This window comes from Equus caballus, chromosome 27, assembly GCF_041296265.1.
Source record: "Equus caballus isolate H_3958 breed thoroughbred chromosome 27, TB-T2T, whole genome shotgun sequence".
NCBI lineage: Eukaryota > Metazoa > Chordata > Mammalia > Perissodactyla > Equidae > Equus > Equus caballus.
The window spans coordinates 56,925,024-56,944,957 of record NC_091710.1 but is presented as its reverse complement, the minus strand read 5'-3'; the positions used below and the strand labels follow the sequence as shown (position 1 = coordinate 56,944,957).

At 51.3% G+C, this 19,934-nt stretch overlaps 1 protein-coding gene across 14 annotated transcripts in view; it reads left to right on the top strand.

Annotated features, from left to right (window-relative positions):
• The window catches only part of DLGAP2 (DLG associated protein 2), an 823,185-nt gene that overhangs the window by 293,649 nt on the left and 509,602 nt on the right, over positions 1 to 19,934 (top strand). For 2 of the 14 annotated variants that reach the window (XM_070253526.1, XM_070253522.1), the window contains exon 1: positions 5,095 to 5,590. The exons of the other annotated variants lie outside the window; for them this stretch is intronic. In XM_070253526.1, coding sequence (XP_070109627.1) covers positions 5,557 to 5,590 — 34 coding nt within the window. In that variant the 5' untranslated portion in view covers positions 5,095 to 5,556. Of the gene's footprint in view, positions 1 to 5,094; positions 5,591 to 19,934 lie in introns of those variants that run through there. 14 annotated transcript variants of the gene reach the window in all.

Genomic DNA, 19,934 nt, shown 5'->3' with positions numbered 1-19,934 from the left:
GAGAGCTGGCTCACTGATTTACCAATTCTTAAATCCTTCGTTCTGTATTAGGACTGAGACATAAAGCTGCATAAAACATGAAAACTTGTTTTCTTTTATTTGTGGTTCTGCGTGAATCTATGATTATGGAAAAATTCCAGCAGCCGTGTGCCTCAGGTAGACGTAGCTGTTCTGAGAGGGCCAATGTTACACAGCCTCACCGTCTTCTTCAAATGAGGGCTGCCTGGTGTCTTTGGGTTCGGGGTGGACTTCCATGGGGCATTTGCTCTAATTTACTAACAGTGGGCCTCATTTTTGCCATTTTGGTGAAATCCTTCTTTTGGAACTGAAATGTTGCTTCACAAGGTCGTTGCTCACTTTGTGCTGTGAGAATAAGCCTGAGTTCCCATTCGGACCCGTGATGGTTAATTTTATGTGTCAACTTGACCGGGCTGCCCAGAGAGCTGGTAACACATTATTTCTGTGTGGGTCTGTGAGGCTGTTTCCAGAAGAGATTTCTGTTTGAATCTGCGGACTGAGTAAAGCGGATGGCCTCCGCAATGTGGGCAGCATCCTCTAGTCCATTGAGGCCTGAACAGAACAGAGAGGCAGAGGAGAGAGGATTCACTCTTTCTGCTTGAGCTGGGCCTTCCGTCTTCCTCTGCCCTCCACCCTCAGTGCTCCTGGTTCGTGGCCTTTGGATTTGGAGTGAATTACACCACCGGACTTCCTGGGTCTCCAGCTTGCTGAGGGCAGATCGTGGGACATCTTGGCCTGCATAATCGTGTGAGCCAGTTCCTCAGAACAGGTCTCATTTGTGTCCACATCTACATCTGTATCCACGTCTACATCTGCATCCACATCTACATCTGTATCCACGTCTACATCTGTATCCACGTCTACATCTGTATCCACGTCTACATCTGTATCCACGTCTTCATCTGTATCCACGTCTACATCTGTATCCGTATCTACATCTGTATCCACGTCTACATCTGTATCCACGTCTACATCTGTATCCACGTCTACATCTGTATCTGTATCTACATCTGTATCTGTATCTACATCTGTATCCACGTCTACATCTGTATCGACGTCTACATCTGTATCGACGTCCACATCTGTATCCACGTCTACATCTGTATCTATATCTACATCTGTATCCACGTCTACATCTGTATCCACGTCTACATCTGTATCCACGTCTACATCTGTATCTATATCTACATCTGTATCCACGTCTACATCTGTATCTATATCTACATCTGTATCTACATCTACATCTGTGTCTACATCTACATCTATATCTGTATCTACATCTATATCTATATCTGTATCTACATCTGTTGGTTCTGTTTCTCTGGAGAGCCCTGACTAATACAGGACTGACACCCAATGGCATGTCAGAGACGGGCAGTGGCCCAAATTAAGTTGGGACGCACTATGAGACATCAACCTCTGGAGCCTGCACTGACCAGTAAGTCCCGTAGATAGAGTTCTGAGAGTGGCCTTCAAGGCTACCGGTACAGCAGTTCTCAGATCTTGGGTGGTCTTGCGACAACCCAAGCAGTTGTGTGTGGTTCAGCAAAGATGAGTACCTGGGCATGAAGAGGAGCTCAAATTGGGAGTTAGACTGGCTTATTAGGGCTAGGTGAAATCCAGTTGTTTTGGGTTTTTTTTGCTTGAGGAAGATTGCCCCTGAGCTAACATCTGTGCCCGTCTTCCTCTATGTTGTATGTGGGATGGCGCCACAGCATGGCTTGATGAGTGGTGTGTAGCTCCACGCCTGGGGTCTGAACCAGTGAACCCCAGGCTGCTGAAGCAGAATGCGTGAACTCAACCACTATGCCACTGGGCTGGCCGCTAAAATCCAGTTTTATAGTCATCACTTGGGGCAGGGGAGGCTAATGTGTCATTGTTGTGGCTCCTAATTTGGAGTTCCGTTAGCCTTTAGTCACTTCTCACAAAGATGGGTGTTAGTATAGACAGGTTAGAAGTGGTATGTGAGGACCACTCCTCAGAGCACAGGAGTAGGAGCAAGAGGCACATGCGGACATGGCTTTATGCAGGTGACCTAACACCTTTGAGCATCAATTTCCCTTGATGGGAATACCCACCTGTATCTACCTCAAAAAAGCTGATAGAACTGGTGTTCAGAAGCTTGGAAAGTATAGATCCAACTCAGCGAACCTTTACTTAGCATCTGAGGGTCGCATACACAGCAGCTTCTTCTGAGAAGACACACACAGAACTCTTGTTCTGGAGAGGAGTCAAGAGGACACCCCAGGGCTCCCCCATGGCCTGTTAGTAAGAACCAGAGGGGCCCAGCCCCCTGTGGCCCAGCAGGACCCTTGCACCTGACGGAACCGTGATCTGCCTTGGGGTTCCCAGGTCTGCCCCATCCCATCCAGCACCCCTGTGTACACCCACTGTTGGGATGGCAGCGCCCGCTCCCCACGCACTCACCCCATGGGTCCCAGCAGCTCCCGTCCCCAGGCCCTCCCTGCCTGATGCTGACGGCTCCCCGGCTCTCCCCGTGTCCTGCGGGTGGAGGCGGGATGGAGCATCAGTGAGGAGCACAGAATCTGGAGCCGCGTTCCTCAACCAGATCACGAGGGCCCAATGCTCATCTCTGGCACTCACGGTGCCTCAGTTTCTCCGCCTGTGAAGGGGGACACAGTGTGCCTGCCTCAGGGGTTGAGGGAGGGTTGAGCAAGGGAGGCACTCAGGACACGGGGAGCACACATGAGCTGTGATTCCTTGTCTGTGTGCTGTCGTCTCTCCTCTGCTGGCTCAGGGAAGCAGGACGTGTATGCAGGTGTGTTTGGTCTCCTTGTTCTCCCTCGGCCCCCCACTTTCCCAGCACAGAGTGTGCCCTCGTGACTCCTTGTCCAGTAGATGGTCTGCAATCCCGAGTCTTTGCACCAAGTGCCACGTGCCTCCCTGCGGGAAGGCCGAGGTGGGGGCAGTGCCTCCCGCCTTTGGGCGCAAACACCAGGATGAGGTGACAGAGCTCATGGAAGGTGCTCCAGGCTGGGGGATGACATGGGAGAGCTCGGAGGACTCAGCATGTGGCACAACACGGAGTATGATTAGTCTGGTGCTAGTAGCATAAACACATGAATAAAAGCTGGAGATTTCGAGGTGCTTGTTGGCTCCGGGGTGCCAGATAAATGCTGGAGACATCCAGAGAGGAGACGCAACTGTAGGAGAACTTGGTGAGCTCGGAAGAGGAGTCCCAGGGCCTTGGGTCTGTGCTTGAGAAGTTCTCCATGATCGACATAAAATCATCATAAAATGTTACAGGTGTAGGAGCCGAACTGCTGAGTAGATGCTTTGAACTGTTTCCAGACGTCCTGTGGCTGCCGTAATGAAGGACCACAGATAGGGGCTTAAAACACACATTGATTGTCTCCCAGTTCCGGAGGCCAGAAGTCCAACCTCGAGGCGTTGGCGGGTTGGCTTCTGGCGGCTCTGCGGGGATCTGTTCCCGGCCTCTCTCCCAGCTTCCAGCTCGGCCGGCATCCTTGCTGCTCCTTGGCTTGTGGACACATCACTCCGACCTCTGCCTGTGGCCGCATGGCTTTCTTCTCTGTGTGTCACTGTCGCCTCCCCTCTCTTATAAGGATGCCTGCCATTGAATTCAGGGCCCACCCTAAATCCATGGTGATTGCATCTCAAGATCTTTAACTATATCTGCAAAGACCCTATTTCCAAATAAAGTCACACTCCGAGGCTCCAGGTGGACACTGTTCAACCTGGTCTGGTGGTGGTTGTGACATCCCACAGAGGGTAACACCCCACGTTTCACTAAGGCGTAGCAGGTAACCTTCCTTCCTCCCAGAGGGCTGTGAGCTCACTGTCTAAACCCCCATAGGCCCCCTGAGATCAGGCCTAGGCAGCTGGACTCGTGGCGGAAGCAGACCAGACGGGGTTCGCTCATGTGATGTCACCCTCTCAGGACAGGAGATGTGGCGTTCCTGTCTCCTTGGACACTCCTACGTTGTGTCGTAAATGTGGACATCGTGGGCTATGTGTGCACTTCAGCTCAGGGATGCTTCTCTGTGCTGGGCGTCCTCAGTGGTTCCTCCCAGTGGGCACGGGCAGACCCACCGCAGGGCAGTCTCCTCCTCCTCAGTGGAAACGTTAGCTGGAAATTGGTCAGATGAAAACTCGAGCCAGTAGAAACAGGGGACACCTCAGAGCACACACAGTTGATTCACGAGATGTGCTTCCCGTAATATGCTGGGGTAACTGGGAAGCCCCATGTCTCCCTTCCCTAACTGCTCTCCCAAAGGACGGGCACGTCCATGGAGACCCTGACCTTTCCAGGTGAACTGCGGCCGCCACAGCCGAGGGCATTTCAGATTTTATGATGAAGACCTGCCTGAACACCTCCCTCTCTCTCCACGCGGTGACCCAACTTCGGGCATCTTTCTTTTGTGCTTGATCCTCACCGTCCGCTTTCTTTGTGGGCACAGACGATGACAGAACTAAACTATGTGTAAGTAATCTACGCTGATTGGATGCTCCAAATGTCCACTTGAAGACGTCTACTCGACTGGAAGCAAAACCCAGGTGTGAGACGACGTTGCCGTGCGTGAAGCCTGGAAGGGGCCCAGCCTCCCTTGGACATCGTCACCCGTCCTGGTTTCGGTCCCTCCCTCCAACCACGAGTTTTAGAGAGCGTGTGTGCGGGCGTGGGTGAGGCGGGGATTGGTCTCCGTGCTGAAGAGCAGCATCAACAAGGCCTGGAACTTCTGCTCTCAGCAGCAAGTATTCTGTTCCTCTGTCCGTCTGTCCGAGGGGGCCGGGTGCAGGGTCGTGTGAGGGATGCGGCGTGCTGGCTCCTAGCCCACGTCCCTCCCTCCCCCGTCTGGGGTTGACCCTCCCCTGGGAAGAGTTGTTCGGAGCCGAGCGAGTGGAGGGCTGCCCTCTCCATCTGCAACTTTTCTGGCATGAGGGAGCACTCTGCCTCACAAACAGACGCTGCCCTGGGCACACGGGCCTCTGAACACCCAGCCCACTCACTTTATACAGCCCCGTGTCGTCAGAGCCGTGACGCTCCCTAGGAAGTTGCCCATTTATGGCTACTAGAGCAAATGATATCATCACAATAGGTGGCTCCTGTCTAAAGAGGGATCATTTGTGAAATGAGATTATAGACATTTATCTGAAAACACAGGAGCGAGAGCACCTGCTTTCTGTAATTGACATCCTGGGGGATCACACTGCACCATGATTAAGGCATCCGTCTCCACGGCTAATTCTATTAGAGGAAAAGAGCCGCCCTTTTCTGCTCTGTGCCCAGCGTCCCCCACATCCACATGGAATCCACTCCAGATCCATGTTTTCTATTATGCTTGAATATATGGGACATGCCTCGCAGTCCTATGCCTGCCACCGTGCTGCAGTGCACCTGCCTGGCGGGTCCTGTGGCCGACGGGTCCACGCTGTGACTGCCCAGGTCCTTGGATACACACTTTGTCGTCTCTGGCCTTCTTCTTTGCACTGATCTCAGCCTCCCCAGCGTGCGCGTCTGCCCGTCTGCTGGAAGCCTGCTCTCTGTGCGTTTGGATGCTGCAAGCAGTGCAGCAGGAGTCTTGCCTCGGTAAGTCCAGGATGACTCATTTCTTACTTTTCCTACCTTGGATATAGACTTCCACTTGTGTGGTGGATCAGGCAGACAGCAGGGAGCGATGAGCACGACCAGCTCACCTCCGGGGGCAACTGTCCCTCCGTACTTTGCATCATGTTTTCCATCGTCCTCCCTCCAAGCTGTAGGTTGCACTGCCTTTATAAGTAAGATACTCATCTCTCGATACACATTGTAAGAGCAGCCGCTACTGCAATCCAGGGAGGGTTTGGGGGAAAGGTCTTACACAGCAGTCTAGAACTACACCGCTGTAATTCTAAGAAGACAAGTTCAGTCTCCAATTAACCGTGATTCCAATAATCACTGAATACCGGAGTGATTTGTAATGCAAGGACTGTCCTGCTCGCTCTGCATTTATCATGGTAAAGATGCAGCAGCCCCCGGCTGGTTGCAGCCTTCCTTTGGGGGTGAGTGAATCCAGGGACCTGCAGTTATTAAAACCTGTGTTTTTCTGTGCAAGCAGCGAAGAGAGAAGCCTGTGCAGACGCTGCCTTTGTAATGCGAGTGCAGTGAGGTGGCGCCCCTTGTCAGTGCATGCAATAGGATCAAAGCAGAGGGGAAGCCGGTGGAGGTGCTGGCAAGTGCTGCCCTGTATTTATGCCGTGAAAACCAAAGCCCTCTTCAGAAGCTGGAGGTTCCAGCATCTAATGCCGACGCGTAGCTGTCCTCTGTTTTGTCAGAGGCAACAGTGGTGGAAGTGTAGTGGGAATTGCTGAGGTTTTAGGTGAAGCAGGCTTTGAAGCCCACACGTTTGGCCGAGGGTCCCCGAGAACCCTGGGTCACTGGCTCGGATGTCCATGCAGGGCTTCATCAGCAGGAACTTTGTTGCCTTGACGGGCAGGCGTTGAACGGTGAAGAGGAGCTGTTTGGTGAGGGTGCTTCTTCTCGTGCTGCTTGCCTTGCTGTGCCGACATTTTTTTTTTTTTTTTTGCTTTATCTTGTGCAAAAATATGTACTCCTCTAAATAGTGGTGGCCAGCCTGTTTCTAATGAAAGAGAATGCCAGTAAAGGGATTTATTAGTAACTCAAGGTAATTGAGCATCAAGGTAATTGCTGGTTTTAAAAGTGACCACAGTACCTTGTATGTCGCTGCTATGCTCTGCACAGAACTGAGCATGTCCAGTAAGAAGATATTATTGGTTTGTCCATATGTCAGTGAATGCTGACTATTTCATTCATAATTTGATCCCTAAAGCTCGAGTGTGTCTCCGTAGAGAGGCTTCTGTCAGAGTGGAACATTCTCTGGTCTTTAATTTGTTCAGGAAACAGAGCAAGCAGTGGGACTTTCCCGGGCTTTGTGAATCACACTTTTTACTCAGCAACAAGTGCTCACAGGATCACTAATCACTCCTGTCACTCATGTAAACGAGAGCTTCGCACGCAGGGCGGCAGGCTCCCCAGAAGAACAGCCAGGCGCTGGGCCCCTTTGATGCATTTGGGACCCACGGCAGAGGTCCATTTAGAGTCACCGCACCTGTGAGGAGGGCAGGGGTCCCGGGTACCAGCAGACGGCTACCCGAGTAGCAGGTGTTTATCGAAGTTTAGTTCTTGTCGTCAGTCTGCAGTGCTTGCTCAGTGGTAAGCATTTGCAAGTAAGGAGTAGCAGGTATGCATATTTTTCACCAACTCACTTCAATTTGTTTATGGCTAAAACAGAAGAGAATAACCCGAAAACAAGCGATGTAGAGGGACAGCGTTCAGACTGGAAAGGTGCAGCCGCAAGATGGACACACAATTGTTTAAACGTGACGGGAGCAGACCTCCCACCGTCAGACTGGAGAGCTATGTGAGGCTGTCGTGCATTTGGAGGGTAAACTTTGGTTCTCTAATTTTATTCAACCAGCATTAGCAACTTCCAATCACTTCTCGTTTTCTAAAGCAACACCACTTTTATTTAAACACTATTTGACTGGATAGCATTCTTTTTCTTAAATGAGCAGGTCTTTGCATCAGCAGGTTAGACTGACATTCTTTAAAAAATACAGCGTCAGGGCTGAAAGGGAACTCTGAACATGGTCAACGTGTAAAAATTGAGTTCTGCCAATGAGATAGACAATTTTTAGAGAGCGTCTCCTCTGTCCTTCCAGTGCACTGTTGCTGCAGTGGCACGAATGCTTATTCGGAAGAATAAAATGACCACACGCACGCACATGCACGGCCGCCCATCGCACACCTCATTTAGGAATCCGTGTGAGGAGTAGTAAGGGCTGAATGTGGGGGAGCGTTGCACGTATCATGGGAGGGTAGAAGGAAAGTTTTACGGGAGCTGTGCATTTACAGTTTTCTCTGTGTGTGGGTCCTGAGATAGAACCAGACACCTCCACACAGCGTGTGTTTCCCACCCAGTGTACAACATGTGCAGGGTATTTCTGAATAAATACACCTCCACACTCAAATTGTGACTTCCCTTATTCACTCTCTCTCCATTTAACATACAAAGTTATTCATCTGCGAGCGTCTGTGCACATAAGCCAGCCTTCATGGAGGCTTGTGTCTGAAACTCTGACTCAGTCGGTTATTTTCAAAGATGGAGCAGTTGCCAGAAATTTCATCATTGGGTCATCGTTTTATTCATGATTATTTCAAGGTGATAACTGGCAGTAAAATTAGCATTCTTCATATGACTAGCATCAGGGAAACAGTCATACCATTTTTATTTAGAGAATAGTTGCTGTGAAATTGCCTTCCTGTCCACATGGACTTGTTGAAAGTGCAGTGTGTTGGGTAGGGTTGGAAAGCGCCATATTTACGCAGGAATCTTCCGTTTCTGTTATTTATCACATGGCACAAAGTGTTTTGCTGCTTGAGTTGGGGGATGGGGAGTAGAGCTTCCGAAAGATGCGTTTCCATCCCGTGAGAGCTCTTCTTGCTGATGGTGAAACCCGTGTGCGTCCGTTCCTGCGGGAGCACCAAGTGCTTCGTGTCCGGCCTCTCTTCCCACACGCTCAGCGTCTCTCAGATGCGTTGCGTTGCCGCTCCAGTCTCCACTTCTCGTTCTCCCATTTGAGTTCATGATTGCTCGTGGTGGGGCTGTTCCGAGCCGGGGCCTCAATTACCCGACATCCCCAAACAGTTTCTCAGGAGCGTCCATCTGACGGGCTCGGCTCCTGATTCCAGGAGGATCTTCTGAGCGACTTGGTTTTGCAAGTTGTGACTCAACTCCCTGGCCAGCGACAGGGAGGAGCCGCCCTTCCTGAGTTCCTTCTGGAGAACCCCCGGAGCCCGAGGGGGCCTCGGGGAGCTCGGCCGGGATCTCACGTACCCCTGGAGGGCTCGCCTCCCTTTTGTGGCCCTCAGCGGCGGTGTGCTCACAGGGGCTGTTTGTGGAGCGACTGTCGCTCGGGGACCTGGGTCTGCTCATCAGCTCCATGTGTAGGGTCGGGGTAAAGAAGGACGTGACCCCACCTGCGCTCCTTCTTGTCCTCCAGCTGTGCATGTGACGTGTTGGGTTCCTGCTGCCAGGAAAGGCTGGAGCTCAGCTGGTTTGGGGCAGCTTCTCCCACCGCACTCACTGGTGAGCCCTGCCCCGTCGGTTGTGACGTCTGCTTTGTTCTCAGACAGCCCACCCTTGCCTCCGAGTACGCTGACCTCTCCCCGGCAGTGAGCACGGTGGTGCCGTCACTTCCGTGTCAGGCCCGGGCCACCCCGCTCCCTGCCCCGTGCTGGTCCTGGGATGAGCCTGTCACATCTCCCTCCTTGCCGTCCCTCATTGCCGTCTAGGGCTGGGTGGACGGCTCTGACTGGGGCCTCTCCTAGTCGAGCTTTTAGGCGGCGCGACCACCATCCTCCACGTGTCCTCTGTCTGCAGGTCCAGCCCCAGCCCTGCCCGACGCCTCCTCCCATGTCCTTTGATGACAGGGATCCAGAGGGCTGAAGCCTCGACGCCCCGTTGGGGTTTAGATTACAGAGTCCATGCTAGCCCGGCCAGGGGCGATTTTCTGGTAAATTCTTGTTGCCGGTTGTCACAGGCAGGAGCTGTTGGTGCAGTAAGCTGCCTGCCCAGCTGCCTCTCATGGAGAAGGGCAGCGGGGCCCTGAGCAGAGGTGGGACGGATGCAGGAGGCCCCTAGGAGGAGGGATCCTCCTGGGATGGCTGCGCTGGGAGAGGGCGATTCAGTCACGATTGCTCTCACCCAGGTGCACACACCTGAGCCCACCTTGCAGGTGAGCAGACGAGGCGCCTGTGGTTGAGGGACCGAAGGTGCGGTCAGTGGACGACAACGGTGCTCCCTCTGGGCCCCGTGCTGGTTTTCCCTGATGCTTGGGGAAGAAAGGGCGATGGAGGGAAGGGAAGAAAGCAAGCACAGGGAGACAGGGTGGGGGCACAGAAAGCCAAGCAGTGTGTGTGGGGACCGTGGGGACGACAGAGCTGTGGGGGCCCAGCGACTGCTGGGCTGCCGCGGACACACCCCCTCTCCCCCCACAGTGTGCTGGCCTCTGAGTGTCCCTGACGGATCTCAGACACTTTCTGTACCTTCTTCCCACCCGCGAGCTTGTCTTTCGAGATGATGCTCCCAGAAGGAGGGTTTTTGCAGAAGAAACGAAGGAGCAGCCCTCGTGTGATGCGCCCGGCTACCCGGCTCTGTCCACAATGATCTGCGCCGTGAAAGAAACCCAAGGACGTGCCTGATGGGAATAGAGTTCTGGTAGCGAAGCAAACATTCGAAATCCCCAGTCGTGGTGACAGACGGCTGCTCCCGCTGGGGACACACGCGTGTGGCCGCTGACGTGGTGACGGTGTTCTCCGTTGCTGGAAGGAATGATGTCGGCTAGACAAGTACTTGTGGAGGAGTGGCTGGTCCCCAAGCCGTCTTTGGAAGGGCAGCCCTCCTAGAGCGAAGGGGCTGGACGTGGAGGGACGAAGACCAGGATCGAGGAGACGGCGGGATGCAGGGCTGGGCCCGCGGGTGGGCCGTGGCTTCTCCGCAGCCAGAGTCTTCCTCACGGTCTCCTCTCTCGGCCTTCGAGGCCACAACGGCCTAGAATGATGCGAAACGGAAGGCAGAGCAAACCGCGGCCTTGGATTTTCCTTTAGACTCTCGGTTTCCGGACAGGAAGATCTAAGTATTTGAGACGCATTGGAATCTGCCTTTCCTCCCCCCACAGTCGTTCTGTCTTCTGTTTAAAAGGAGCTCTATTTGTGTACAATGAGGCATCATATTACAGATTTTGTGCTCAACCTGCTATTATAATACCATAAATGTGATAAACGTGGGAATGACCAGTTATCCTATCTTTGGTGCCTGCTCAGTGCCGGTGCTGGCCCGAGGCGTGGCTTCTGGATTTTACAGTAAGATTAGGAACCATGATGTGCGTTTAGGAGAAAGCCTGGAAGGCGGGCTGGCTCCCCCAGGCCCGCAGAGAGGCGGTGGCTGAGGAAAGCCCGCTGGTTGCTCCCCAGGCCGTCTCCCAGGCTGAACTCCCACCCCCGCGGCTGTAGCAGTGGGAGGGAAGTAAGAGCTTTCAAATCAAAGTCCAATAAACACGCAATTTGCTTGGGAACGTGTTTTCATCTGGTGTTGAAGACGTGTCCGTCTGAATCGGCGCTTGTTCCAGTGCTCGTCCCAACTCCCGCAGCCGCTGCCTGAAAACCTCCGCTGCAGGGACGTCTGAGCGGTTGCGGGCTTCTTGCCCAAGTCTTGGCTCTCTGCTGTTTGTGTTCAAACTAACGTCTCGATGGGACGGAGCCTTCCCTCGGGCTCCCTCTCGTTGTTGCTGTTTCCTTGCTTTGGGGGGAGCAGGTTGCTTAATGGAGGTGGGTTCAGGGCTCCTGGGGAGAGACACTGCATTCTCTTTCCTCCTGAACTGGCTGTAGATTCTGGGAAAAAAAGGGCCTTGAAACAGAGAAGGCCCACAAATGGAGTTACTGCCCAGCGAGCAGCTGCACGCCAGGCCTGACGCAGCTGGACCGGCCCCGTTAGTTCCGCGGCGAGCAGGAGGGTGCAGATTCCACATGCAGTTCCAGGAATGACCTGGCCTCTGCCATCCGTCCGTCAGCCCCGAGCCCGGAAACCTCCTGTGGAAAGACAGGACCAGCAGACTGTGAAACGCGTCACGAAGGGCAGTCTGGGTTTTTGATCTGTCCAGTGGTTACTCGTAGTCTGGACAGAAAGCCAATTTAAAAGGCACAGGTTTCTTATATATATATATTTTTAAGTTTCCCTCCATTCACAGCAAAGAAAACGGGGGAAAAGTTAGCCTTTAAAACTTTCCCCCCCTCAGCTAATCTCTGGGATGAATGGAGGGAGCGCGCTGACTGCCCCAGGCAGGGAGAGCATCCCGCAGATGCCGAGTGGAGCTGTGATCAGACATCGCCCCTGAGGACAGAACCCGCTGGTCAGTGTTGAAGTGCCCTGGCCCTGGACTCTGGAGGCCCAGGAGAAGGCCCCTTTAAGGTGCAGCTGATGAGCAGGTCGATGCCTTTTAAAGTCAGAATAGACCTTTTAGCAAACAGCACATGGCAGATGACAGTGTCAGGAGGTCTCCGTGAGGATGGGAGTAGCCGTGGGTCTGGCAGCGAGGCACGCATCCTGCTCATGGGCTCCTCTGTCTGGTCACAGGTTGCGTTCGTCCCCCATAGCCTGCGGCCTCGCTGCAGAACAGCGGCTGGGGGGAGGTATCAGTGGTGTTCTCCGGCTTCAGCTGTTGTGTGGCTATCAACTGTCCTCCTCTGCCATAACCCAGCATTAAACTGCAGCCACCCATCACCTTTTCCCCTGGGTGACGGGACTAACCACTACTTTACTCGACGCCTGAAGGAATGTGACACAAATAACCACTTCTGCGTGCTGCACCGCTCTTGACTTTCAAGGGTAGCTTCTCTGCTGACACCCCTTCCTGGTGTAGCAGGCGCCTCCTTCATGCCCACCCCACTGACACGCAGCCGCCCTCGGGTATCAGCTGAGCAAGGCTTTCTGAGGATCTGATTCAGCAAAATGTTTGCTCCTGGACATCCAAGAGGCAGAAGCTTCTAGATTTTCCCTTGAATTCTTTGCCTTTCACAAAACAGAACTGCCGTGTTTCCTCCCACTTCTCTCTTTGGTGTGTCTAATCATCCCCATTTCTCTTGTCCCATCGAGTTTCTCACCTAGTCCAATTTTTAAAACTCATCTTTCTTTAAAGCATTTGTGAATATCATCCAACTTATAAGGACAGTCTATGGCATAAGGCTCCTGGTGTGTGTGTGTGTATAGTTTAGATTTATTTTCCTGATTTATTTCTATTTATTTTCCTTATACATGTGTGTACACACACACACACACACACACATATATATATGTATATCAGTGAAATGAGTATCCTTAATCACCCACTTATTTAATCAAGGAAGGAGTTCTGAGAAGTGGTGTGCTTTTCTGACATGGTTCTACAAGCTGAGCGAGGTGACACGCACGTGAGTGTGAAGACCAGCTTGGAGGTGTGTCCTTGCCGTGCAGTTTCTCGCTGGTGTGAGGGATGTTGATCCATCCATGTGATGGGGGCAGTGAAGGCAGAAATGGCTGCCAGAAGCCGCACAGATCAGGGATGAAATCTTCCGTGATACGCTCCTTTTCATCATGTAAGTCTCAACCGTGAGATGTTCCAATCTCGGGCAGTGTTGCCACAGCACAGGAGGGCGTGCAGGTGGGTTCCCACGGCAGAGAAGGCAGTGCGGATGGAGTGAGGGCGTCACGCCTTGGCCCCTCCTTGCTCCCTCCCTTGTGACTGTGGGAGGTCCTCTGTCATTTTTGAAAGGGAACCTCCTCCCATCAGTTCTTCGTCTGTAACCCATAGATCTCCCTCTGTGGCCATGAGCATCCCACACAGGCTCAACAAGCGCCTGCTCGGTTTATTGCAACCTTTGTGTCCTTCAAGATCAGAATGTTCTTGAGAACTTGGACTTCAGTCCCCGTGAATATTATTCTTGGGAACATGACCTTACTCACTTTCCCTGTGAAGCTTCCCCTACTTGACTCAGGCTCCTGCAGGGGAGGCCAGGCTCAGCTCGTGTCCGAGAGCCGAGAGCTCGGTGTGTTGTCCATGTGCTAGTGTGATCGGACCTGCTTCCCTTTTAGGAACATGTCACACGGAGCAAGCACACTCACCCTCACCCTGCGCTGGAGAAGCTGTGATTCATGTTAAAAATGCATCACAGCGTACACACCATGGGCACCGGCAGGTTCTGTTCAGAACGGAGAATCACGGTTTCTGATTTCCCACATTTGAGGTCACTGGCATTTATCAGGCATGTGCCGAAAATGAAGGGAAACTGCCTGTATGTGGGAAACGGCCCTCGGGCTTCCCATTGGCTGAGGCAGTGCAGGCGGAGCTGCGTCCATGCTGGGAAAAGCGAGCTGTCTTGGAAGTTTTCCTGCTGACTGAGACTGTGATGGTTTCCAGGGGCGTGTGTGGTTTCTGCAGTAATTTAATTAGGGAGTTTCTATGTGACATGTTCTGATTTTTAAGTTTGTCCCACTAATTATCACTCCCCACAGGCACCTCTGATCTTGTACTGTCAGGATCAACACAGAAAGGTGCTGACTTTACCTAGGGAGAAAAAGTCCCCAGCTGAAGCCAATCACATAGCCGTTATTTTGAATTGAGGCAAATTCCAGTTTCAAGGGGTTTTCAACCTTCCCAAACAATTCTTGAATAGAAACCCAGAAAAATATCGGAGATCATTTTCTCTCCTGCATTTGGAGTGTATCGACTCACATTCCTTTTTTTAGTTTACTGTAAATAGTAAAATTTTAAAAAGCCATAATTGGCCCAGCGACATATTGGTTAAGTTTGTGCACTCCACTTCAGCCGCCTGGGGTTTGCAGGTTCAGATCCCAGGCGCAGACCTGCACACCATTCATCAAGCCATGTTGTGGCAGCGTCCCACGTATACAATAGAGGAAGATGGACACGGATGTTGGCTCAGCAACAATCTTCCTCAGTCAAAAAGAGGAGGATTGTCAATAGATGTTAGCTCACGGCCAATCTTCTTCACACACACAAAAAAGGAAAAGTCATAATGGAAATGAAATAATGAAAGTCATAAGATTTTTGGAGATAGATATATATATAGTTATATAATGGATATAGCAAAAATAGCCAAATTATTTGCTTTATTAAAATCACATGGAATTATGAAGTTTCGTAGCTAGCACAGTTAAGAAAGAGTCACTTTGAAGTGTCTTCTTCTTTAATGACCATGGAGGCTGTGAGACCTTTGTCTATAGAAATTTCTATAATAAAAATATTTTTAAATCAGTGTTAAAAATATAGTCAGCGATATGTGATTCAGAAAATTATGAATACCAGCTCATTTGCTTAGAATTTAAAAGAATGACACAGCTGACCCAAAACAAATGGGATATATTCTCTCACTTTTCAAAAGATCTTTTTATTTGTTTCCCCCGGGAAAAAATGCTTTAGTGTGTTACTTCCTTGAGATGAATGGTAGAGTGTGGAGCACACGTGTGCGGAGGATATAGACCGGCGCATGCCTGGGTCAGGTGAGACTGAGGTGGAGTTTCTGGCCTGGCTGGAGCTTCCCTCTGGCTGAACGTGCTGCCAGTGGCCCACGTGGGCTCCAGTGCCGGAAGTCGGTGATCCTGGGAACGAGCAGCCTTCACCTAAACTCTTCATCTTTTCTGCCCATGGGAGTTTTTCTCTTCGGCGGTACTGTGACAGAGCCCCATGGGTTGAGTTCTGAATTTTTTTCACACGTTTGCCCTTTGGAGTGAAAATGCTCGCCTGGATGGAGTTCAGGATTCACTGTGATGGTGGGTGTCCAGCACCACGTCTCTGAGCTGAGCCGCTCAGTTCACTCGTGTTCCCTGTTTGTCTGCAGTGTGTCTGATGACCCTGGGACACAAATGGCCACACAGTCTGACTCCTTTATACGAAACCTGCAGAACACACCAGCCCACAGAGACAGAAAGGAGGGAGGGACGAGCAGAGAGGGACTCCGAGGGGATACGTGGCTCCTTTTTGGGGCGATAAGAATGTTCTGGAATTAGTGGTCATCATTGCACAACATTGTGAATATACTAAAAATCTCTAAGTGAGCTAATGCCAGGATGGAGAGAACTCACGCCTTCCCTCACTCCACATCTTTCTTCCTTTTCCCTCGTACCTTGGGGAGCCTGGGATCTCCTTTGTTGAAAAGTTACTCTGCAGAGCTCCAACAGCTGATCTGCTGCTGGAGAATGGGCTGTAGGTGTTAAACTTCTGGGATAAGAAAAGGGAACATCCCACCACTTGTTTTTCCAGGAGCCAGGTGATTAGGGCATGGGGTGATCTTTGAGGGTCTCTGGCTTATTCTTTAGGATTGTATAAACTTGGTGCTCTTCTTCCCAAGAAAACTCAGTGCCATTTAGCAAGAGGACCGCCAGCATCCAGTGGAGCATTGGGTTATCCCAGCAGGACCCTCCTGGACTCACACGGTGACGCCACGCCCAGTTCCCCTGCACTTGAAGAGCCTGGGCTGCATCTCGCAGACCTGACACAGCAGCTGGGGGAGCAGTGACCAGAGAGGCCAACTGCACCCACGTTGGCTCTGCCCAGTAAACACTCTGCACGCCTCTGGCTCTCTGGTGATGCCCTCAGGCCTGAAAGAGCTCATCCCTTTAGGATGAGACCCAGGGTTCCACAGGGCTGGTTTCTGCAAAGGCCATGCATCCTAACCGGGCACAGCAAAGAGAGAAGGGTCTTCAAATATTCTAGGAATCAACCTGATCACTCCTTCCCTCTCTTTCCCTCCCCTCTCCTGCCTTCCTCTCTTTTTCTCCCTCCCTCTCTTGACCTTTTTTATAGCCAGAGAATGTCCCATTTGGGCCAAATGGGAAGCTCTTCCCTTTCAAATGAATGGGGCCATGCAAAGCTTTGGGGGAATTTTCTGCCTCGCTTGCCAGTCAGGCTGCCTTTTAAAGCGTGGACCATCTTGCTTAAGTGTTGGTGACAGAGAAGACTCAGGCAGGATGGCTCAGCGGGCGGGCAGGCGACGCTGAGGGAGCTGGTGTCTATCCAGTGCTGCAGGTGGCTGTGGGAGAGCCGTGCGATGTCAGGAAGCTCTGGAGCGGTTTTCCAGAGGTGCTTCGTCTCGGACAGGGGCCCGTTCCTGGAGATTTTGTGGTGCCTGCCATCCGTCGCACTTTCCCCTCCTCTGTCCTTCTCTGGAATTGCCTTTTCACTCTTACAGGGGAGGGGGGCGGTTTGTTTAACACCAGAAGCTCTGCACGTGTTGGGATCCGAGGGCAGCTCGACATAAACGTGCACTGGAGCCCGTGCCAATGGTCCTTATAGGCGAAGTCAGCTCCTGGACACTTCAGTCTGTCCGTATCCTCAAGTGCTGTGTGGAGGCCGAGCCCAGGTGACTGTGGAAAACGAAGCTGTGTCCTGTCCCGATCGCGCTCTCCGTCTCACGTTTACACAGGAAACGCTGATGCGGCTCTTTGTCAAAGGAGCGAGGAGGAGGTCTGGCTGGAGTCCTTCATTGTGATGACGTGGGATCATCCAAAGAGAGGGTGGTTTAAGGACGTGCTGAAGTGCGCCTTTCCAAGAGAAAAAGTGATTCCTACAAGCAGCAAAAAATAGAAGGAATGTTTAAGGAGAGTGTTCTCTAGAAAATCCACAAGTGGACGGAAAAGCCTCAGCTGCTGGTCCTCCACACACAGCGCTGGGCTGCACCCCGGGAAGGTGAGCTTGGTGTCTCAGGCCCCCAAACAGCCCCCTGCGTGTGAGGGAGTGAATGACCGTGTGCGTGGTCCGTGCCCTGACCGGTCTCTGGCTTTCTCCGGAGGTGTGTCAGAAAGTGTGGTGTCTGCACCCCTCCTTCCTAGCAAAGTGTAGATCTGGGAAGTAAAAAGTATCTCCTCTTCTCATTAAAGGCCGTTAACCCTTACTGTGCTCGTCTCCCAGGGCTGCCATAACAAAGTACCACAGGCTGGGGCTTAAACGATGGAAATTTGTCATCCCACAGTCTGGAGGCTGGAAGTCGGAGATCAGCGCGTCCGCAGGGTGGGTTCCTTCTGTGGCTCAGGGGTCTGTTCCAGCCTCTCTCCCAGCTCCTGGTGGTTTTCCAGCAGGCCTTGGCTTTCCTTGGTGTATGGAGCATCACCCTGATCTCTGCCTCCACCTTTGCCTGTCGCTCTCCCTGTGTGCGTCTGTGTCAGAATTTCCCCTGTTATAAGGGCAAAGTTGGGTGGGATCAGGGCCAGCCTACTGTGCTATGGCCTCATCTTAACTCGTTACACCTGCAAGGACCTGTTTCCATTCTGAGGTCATGGTGCTTGGGATTCCAACATATGAATTTGAGGGGCACAGTTCACCCCTAATGCTCGGTGAGAACTGGTCTTGGGAGACAGCCATGGTACTGCCTCCGTGAGTTTGGGATCAGGGTGGTGATGGTGGTGTTAGTGCCTCTTCTTTTAAAGCGAGTCGCTTTCTCGGTTCTGATTGTCACTGAGATATTGCACTGTGGGCAGAAGGTCATTGGACCCAAATTCAGTTCTTGGCTCCCCTGTGTCCCAGGTTTACAGCGGTGGATGAACTCTTCCTCTCCCGCAGGCCTCCCAGTATTCATCCAGAGAATCGTCCTGACTGTGACATGGACACGTAGGCCCGCGTGAGGTTGCGATGATGAACACTCCAGATTTCTTAAACTGACATTTGCCATGCCACATCAATTGGGAAATCTGCCAGAATTCCGCATCCAAGTTTTGTACTAAAAGTGGGCTCATGGAACCTTTACGATTTTTTTTGCCCAACTGTTCCTGTGGAGAGGCTGCCCTCCGTGGTGGCTACCCTGTCATCTTGGTGTGATTGAACGTATCAGAGCGACCTCTTCTGCAGGAAGGTGAGAGCTGCATGCGTCCTTGCAGGTGGCTCCCCCAGGGTGCATAACTGGCTCAGGGCTGTTCCAGCACTCTTCCCCGGGTTGGTACAGCCTCCCCTGCAACAGGCTCGTTCCTGAATCTGGAGGGTGTCATCACGGTGCATTCTTATAGGCTGTTACCAACTCTGGAGGGTGGATGTGCACTTGAAGGTAGAGGCCAAGATGAACTGGAGTCCCACTGGGTCCTTGGGCAGATTATCCTCTGTCCGTCATTGTCCTGAACTTTGAAATGAGAATGATGCTGGATTCCCACCTTCCCAGCTCCCTGCACATCCTAGCTGACCAGAGGATTTTCTCCTAGTTCAGAACTTAGATTCATCTATAATAATATGATAGTAAGAACAGTGGCTAGCACTATTTTTTTAAATTAATAGGCTTTATTTTTAAGAGCAGTTTATAGAAGGACTGAGCAGAAAGTACAGCGTTTCCACCTACCCTCTCCCCTAAATGCAGTTTCCCCTAGTTGGCATCTTGCTTTGCTGTGGTACATTTGTTACAACTGATGACCCAATAGTGCATCATAGTTATTGACAAAAGTCCATGGTTTACGTCAGGGTTCAGTCTTTGTGTTATACATTCTGTGGGTTTGTACAAATGCGTAATGTTATGTGTCCGCCATTACAGTATCATACGAAATAAAATCTCTGCTTTACCTTTCACCCCTCCTCCCCCAACCCCTTGGCAGCCACTCATCTCTTTACCGTCTCCATAGTTTTGCCTTTTCCAGAATGTCATACAGTTGGACTCACACAGTGTGTGGCCTTTTCAGATTGGCTTCCTTCACTTAGTGATAGGAATTTAAGGTTCCTCGATGTCTTTTCATGGCTTGGTAGCTTATTTCATTTTAGTGCTGAATAATATTCCATTGTCTGGTTGGACCACAGCTCATCCATTCACCTACTGAAGGATGTCTTGGTTGCTTCCAAGTTTTGGCAATTTTGAATAAAGCTGCTGTAAACATTGGAGTGCAGGGTTTTGTGTAGACGTAAGCTTTTAGCTCATTTGTGTAAACACCAAGGAGTGTCTGCTGGATCCTACGGGAGGAGGATGTTGATGTTTGTAAGAAACTGCCGGGCTGCCTTCTAAAGTGGCTGCGTGTATGATGCTAGCATCTTTTCATATGCTTATTTACCATCTGTATACATTCTTTGGTGAGGTGTCCAGGTCTTTTGCACATTTTTAAGTTGGGTTGTTTGTTTCTTGTTGAGTTTTAAAAATTCTTTTGATACCAGTCCTTTATCAGGTATGTATTTTGCGAGTTTTTTCCTCAATCTGTTACTTTTCTTTTCATTCTCTTAAGCACTATTTTAATGTGAATATAAATATATGCATATAAATATATGTCTTTAAGAAGTAGAAATGCTTTAATTTGCTCTGGATTATTCTGTTGAAACTGTGCTTCAAAAAAATTTACAGTCAGGTTAGCGGAGTTATT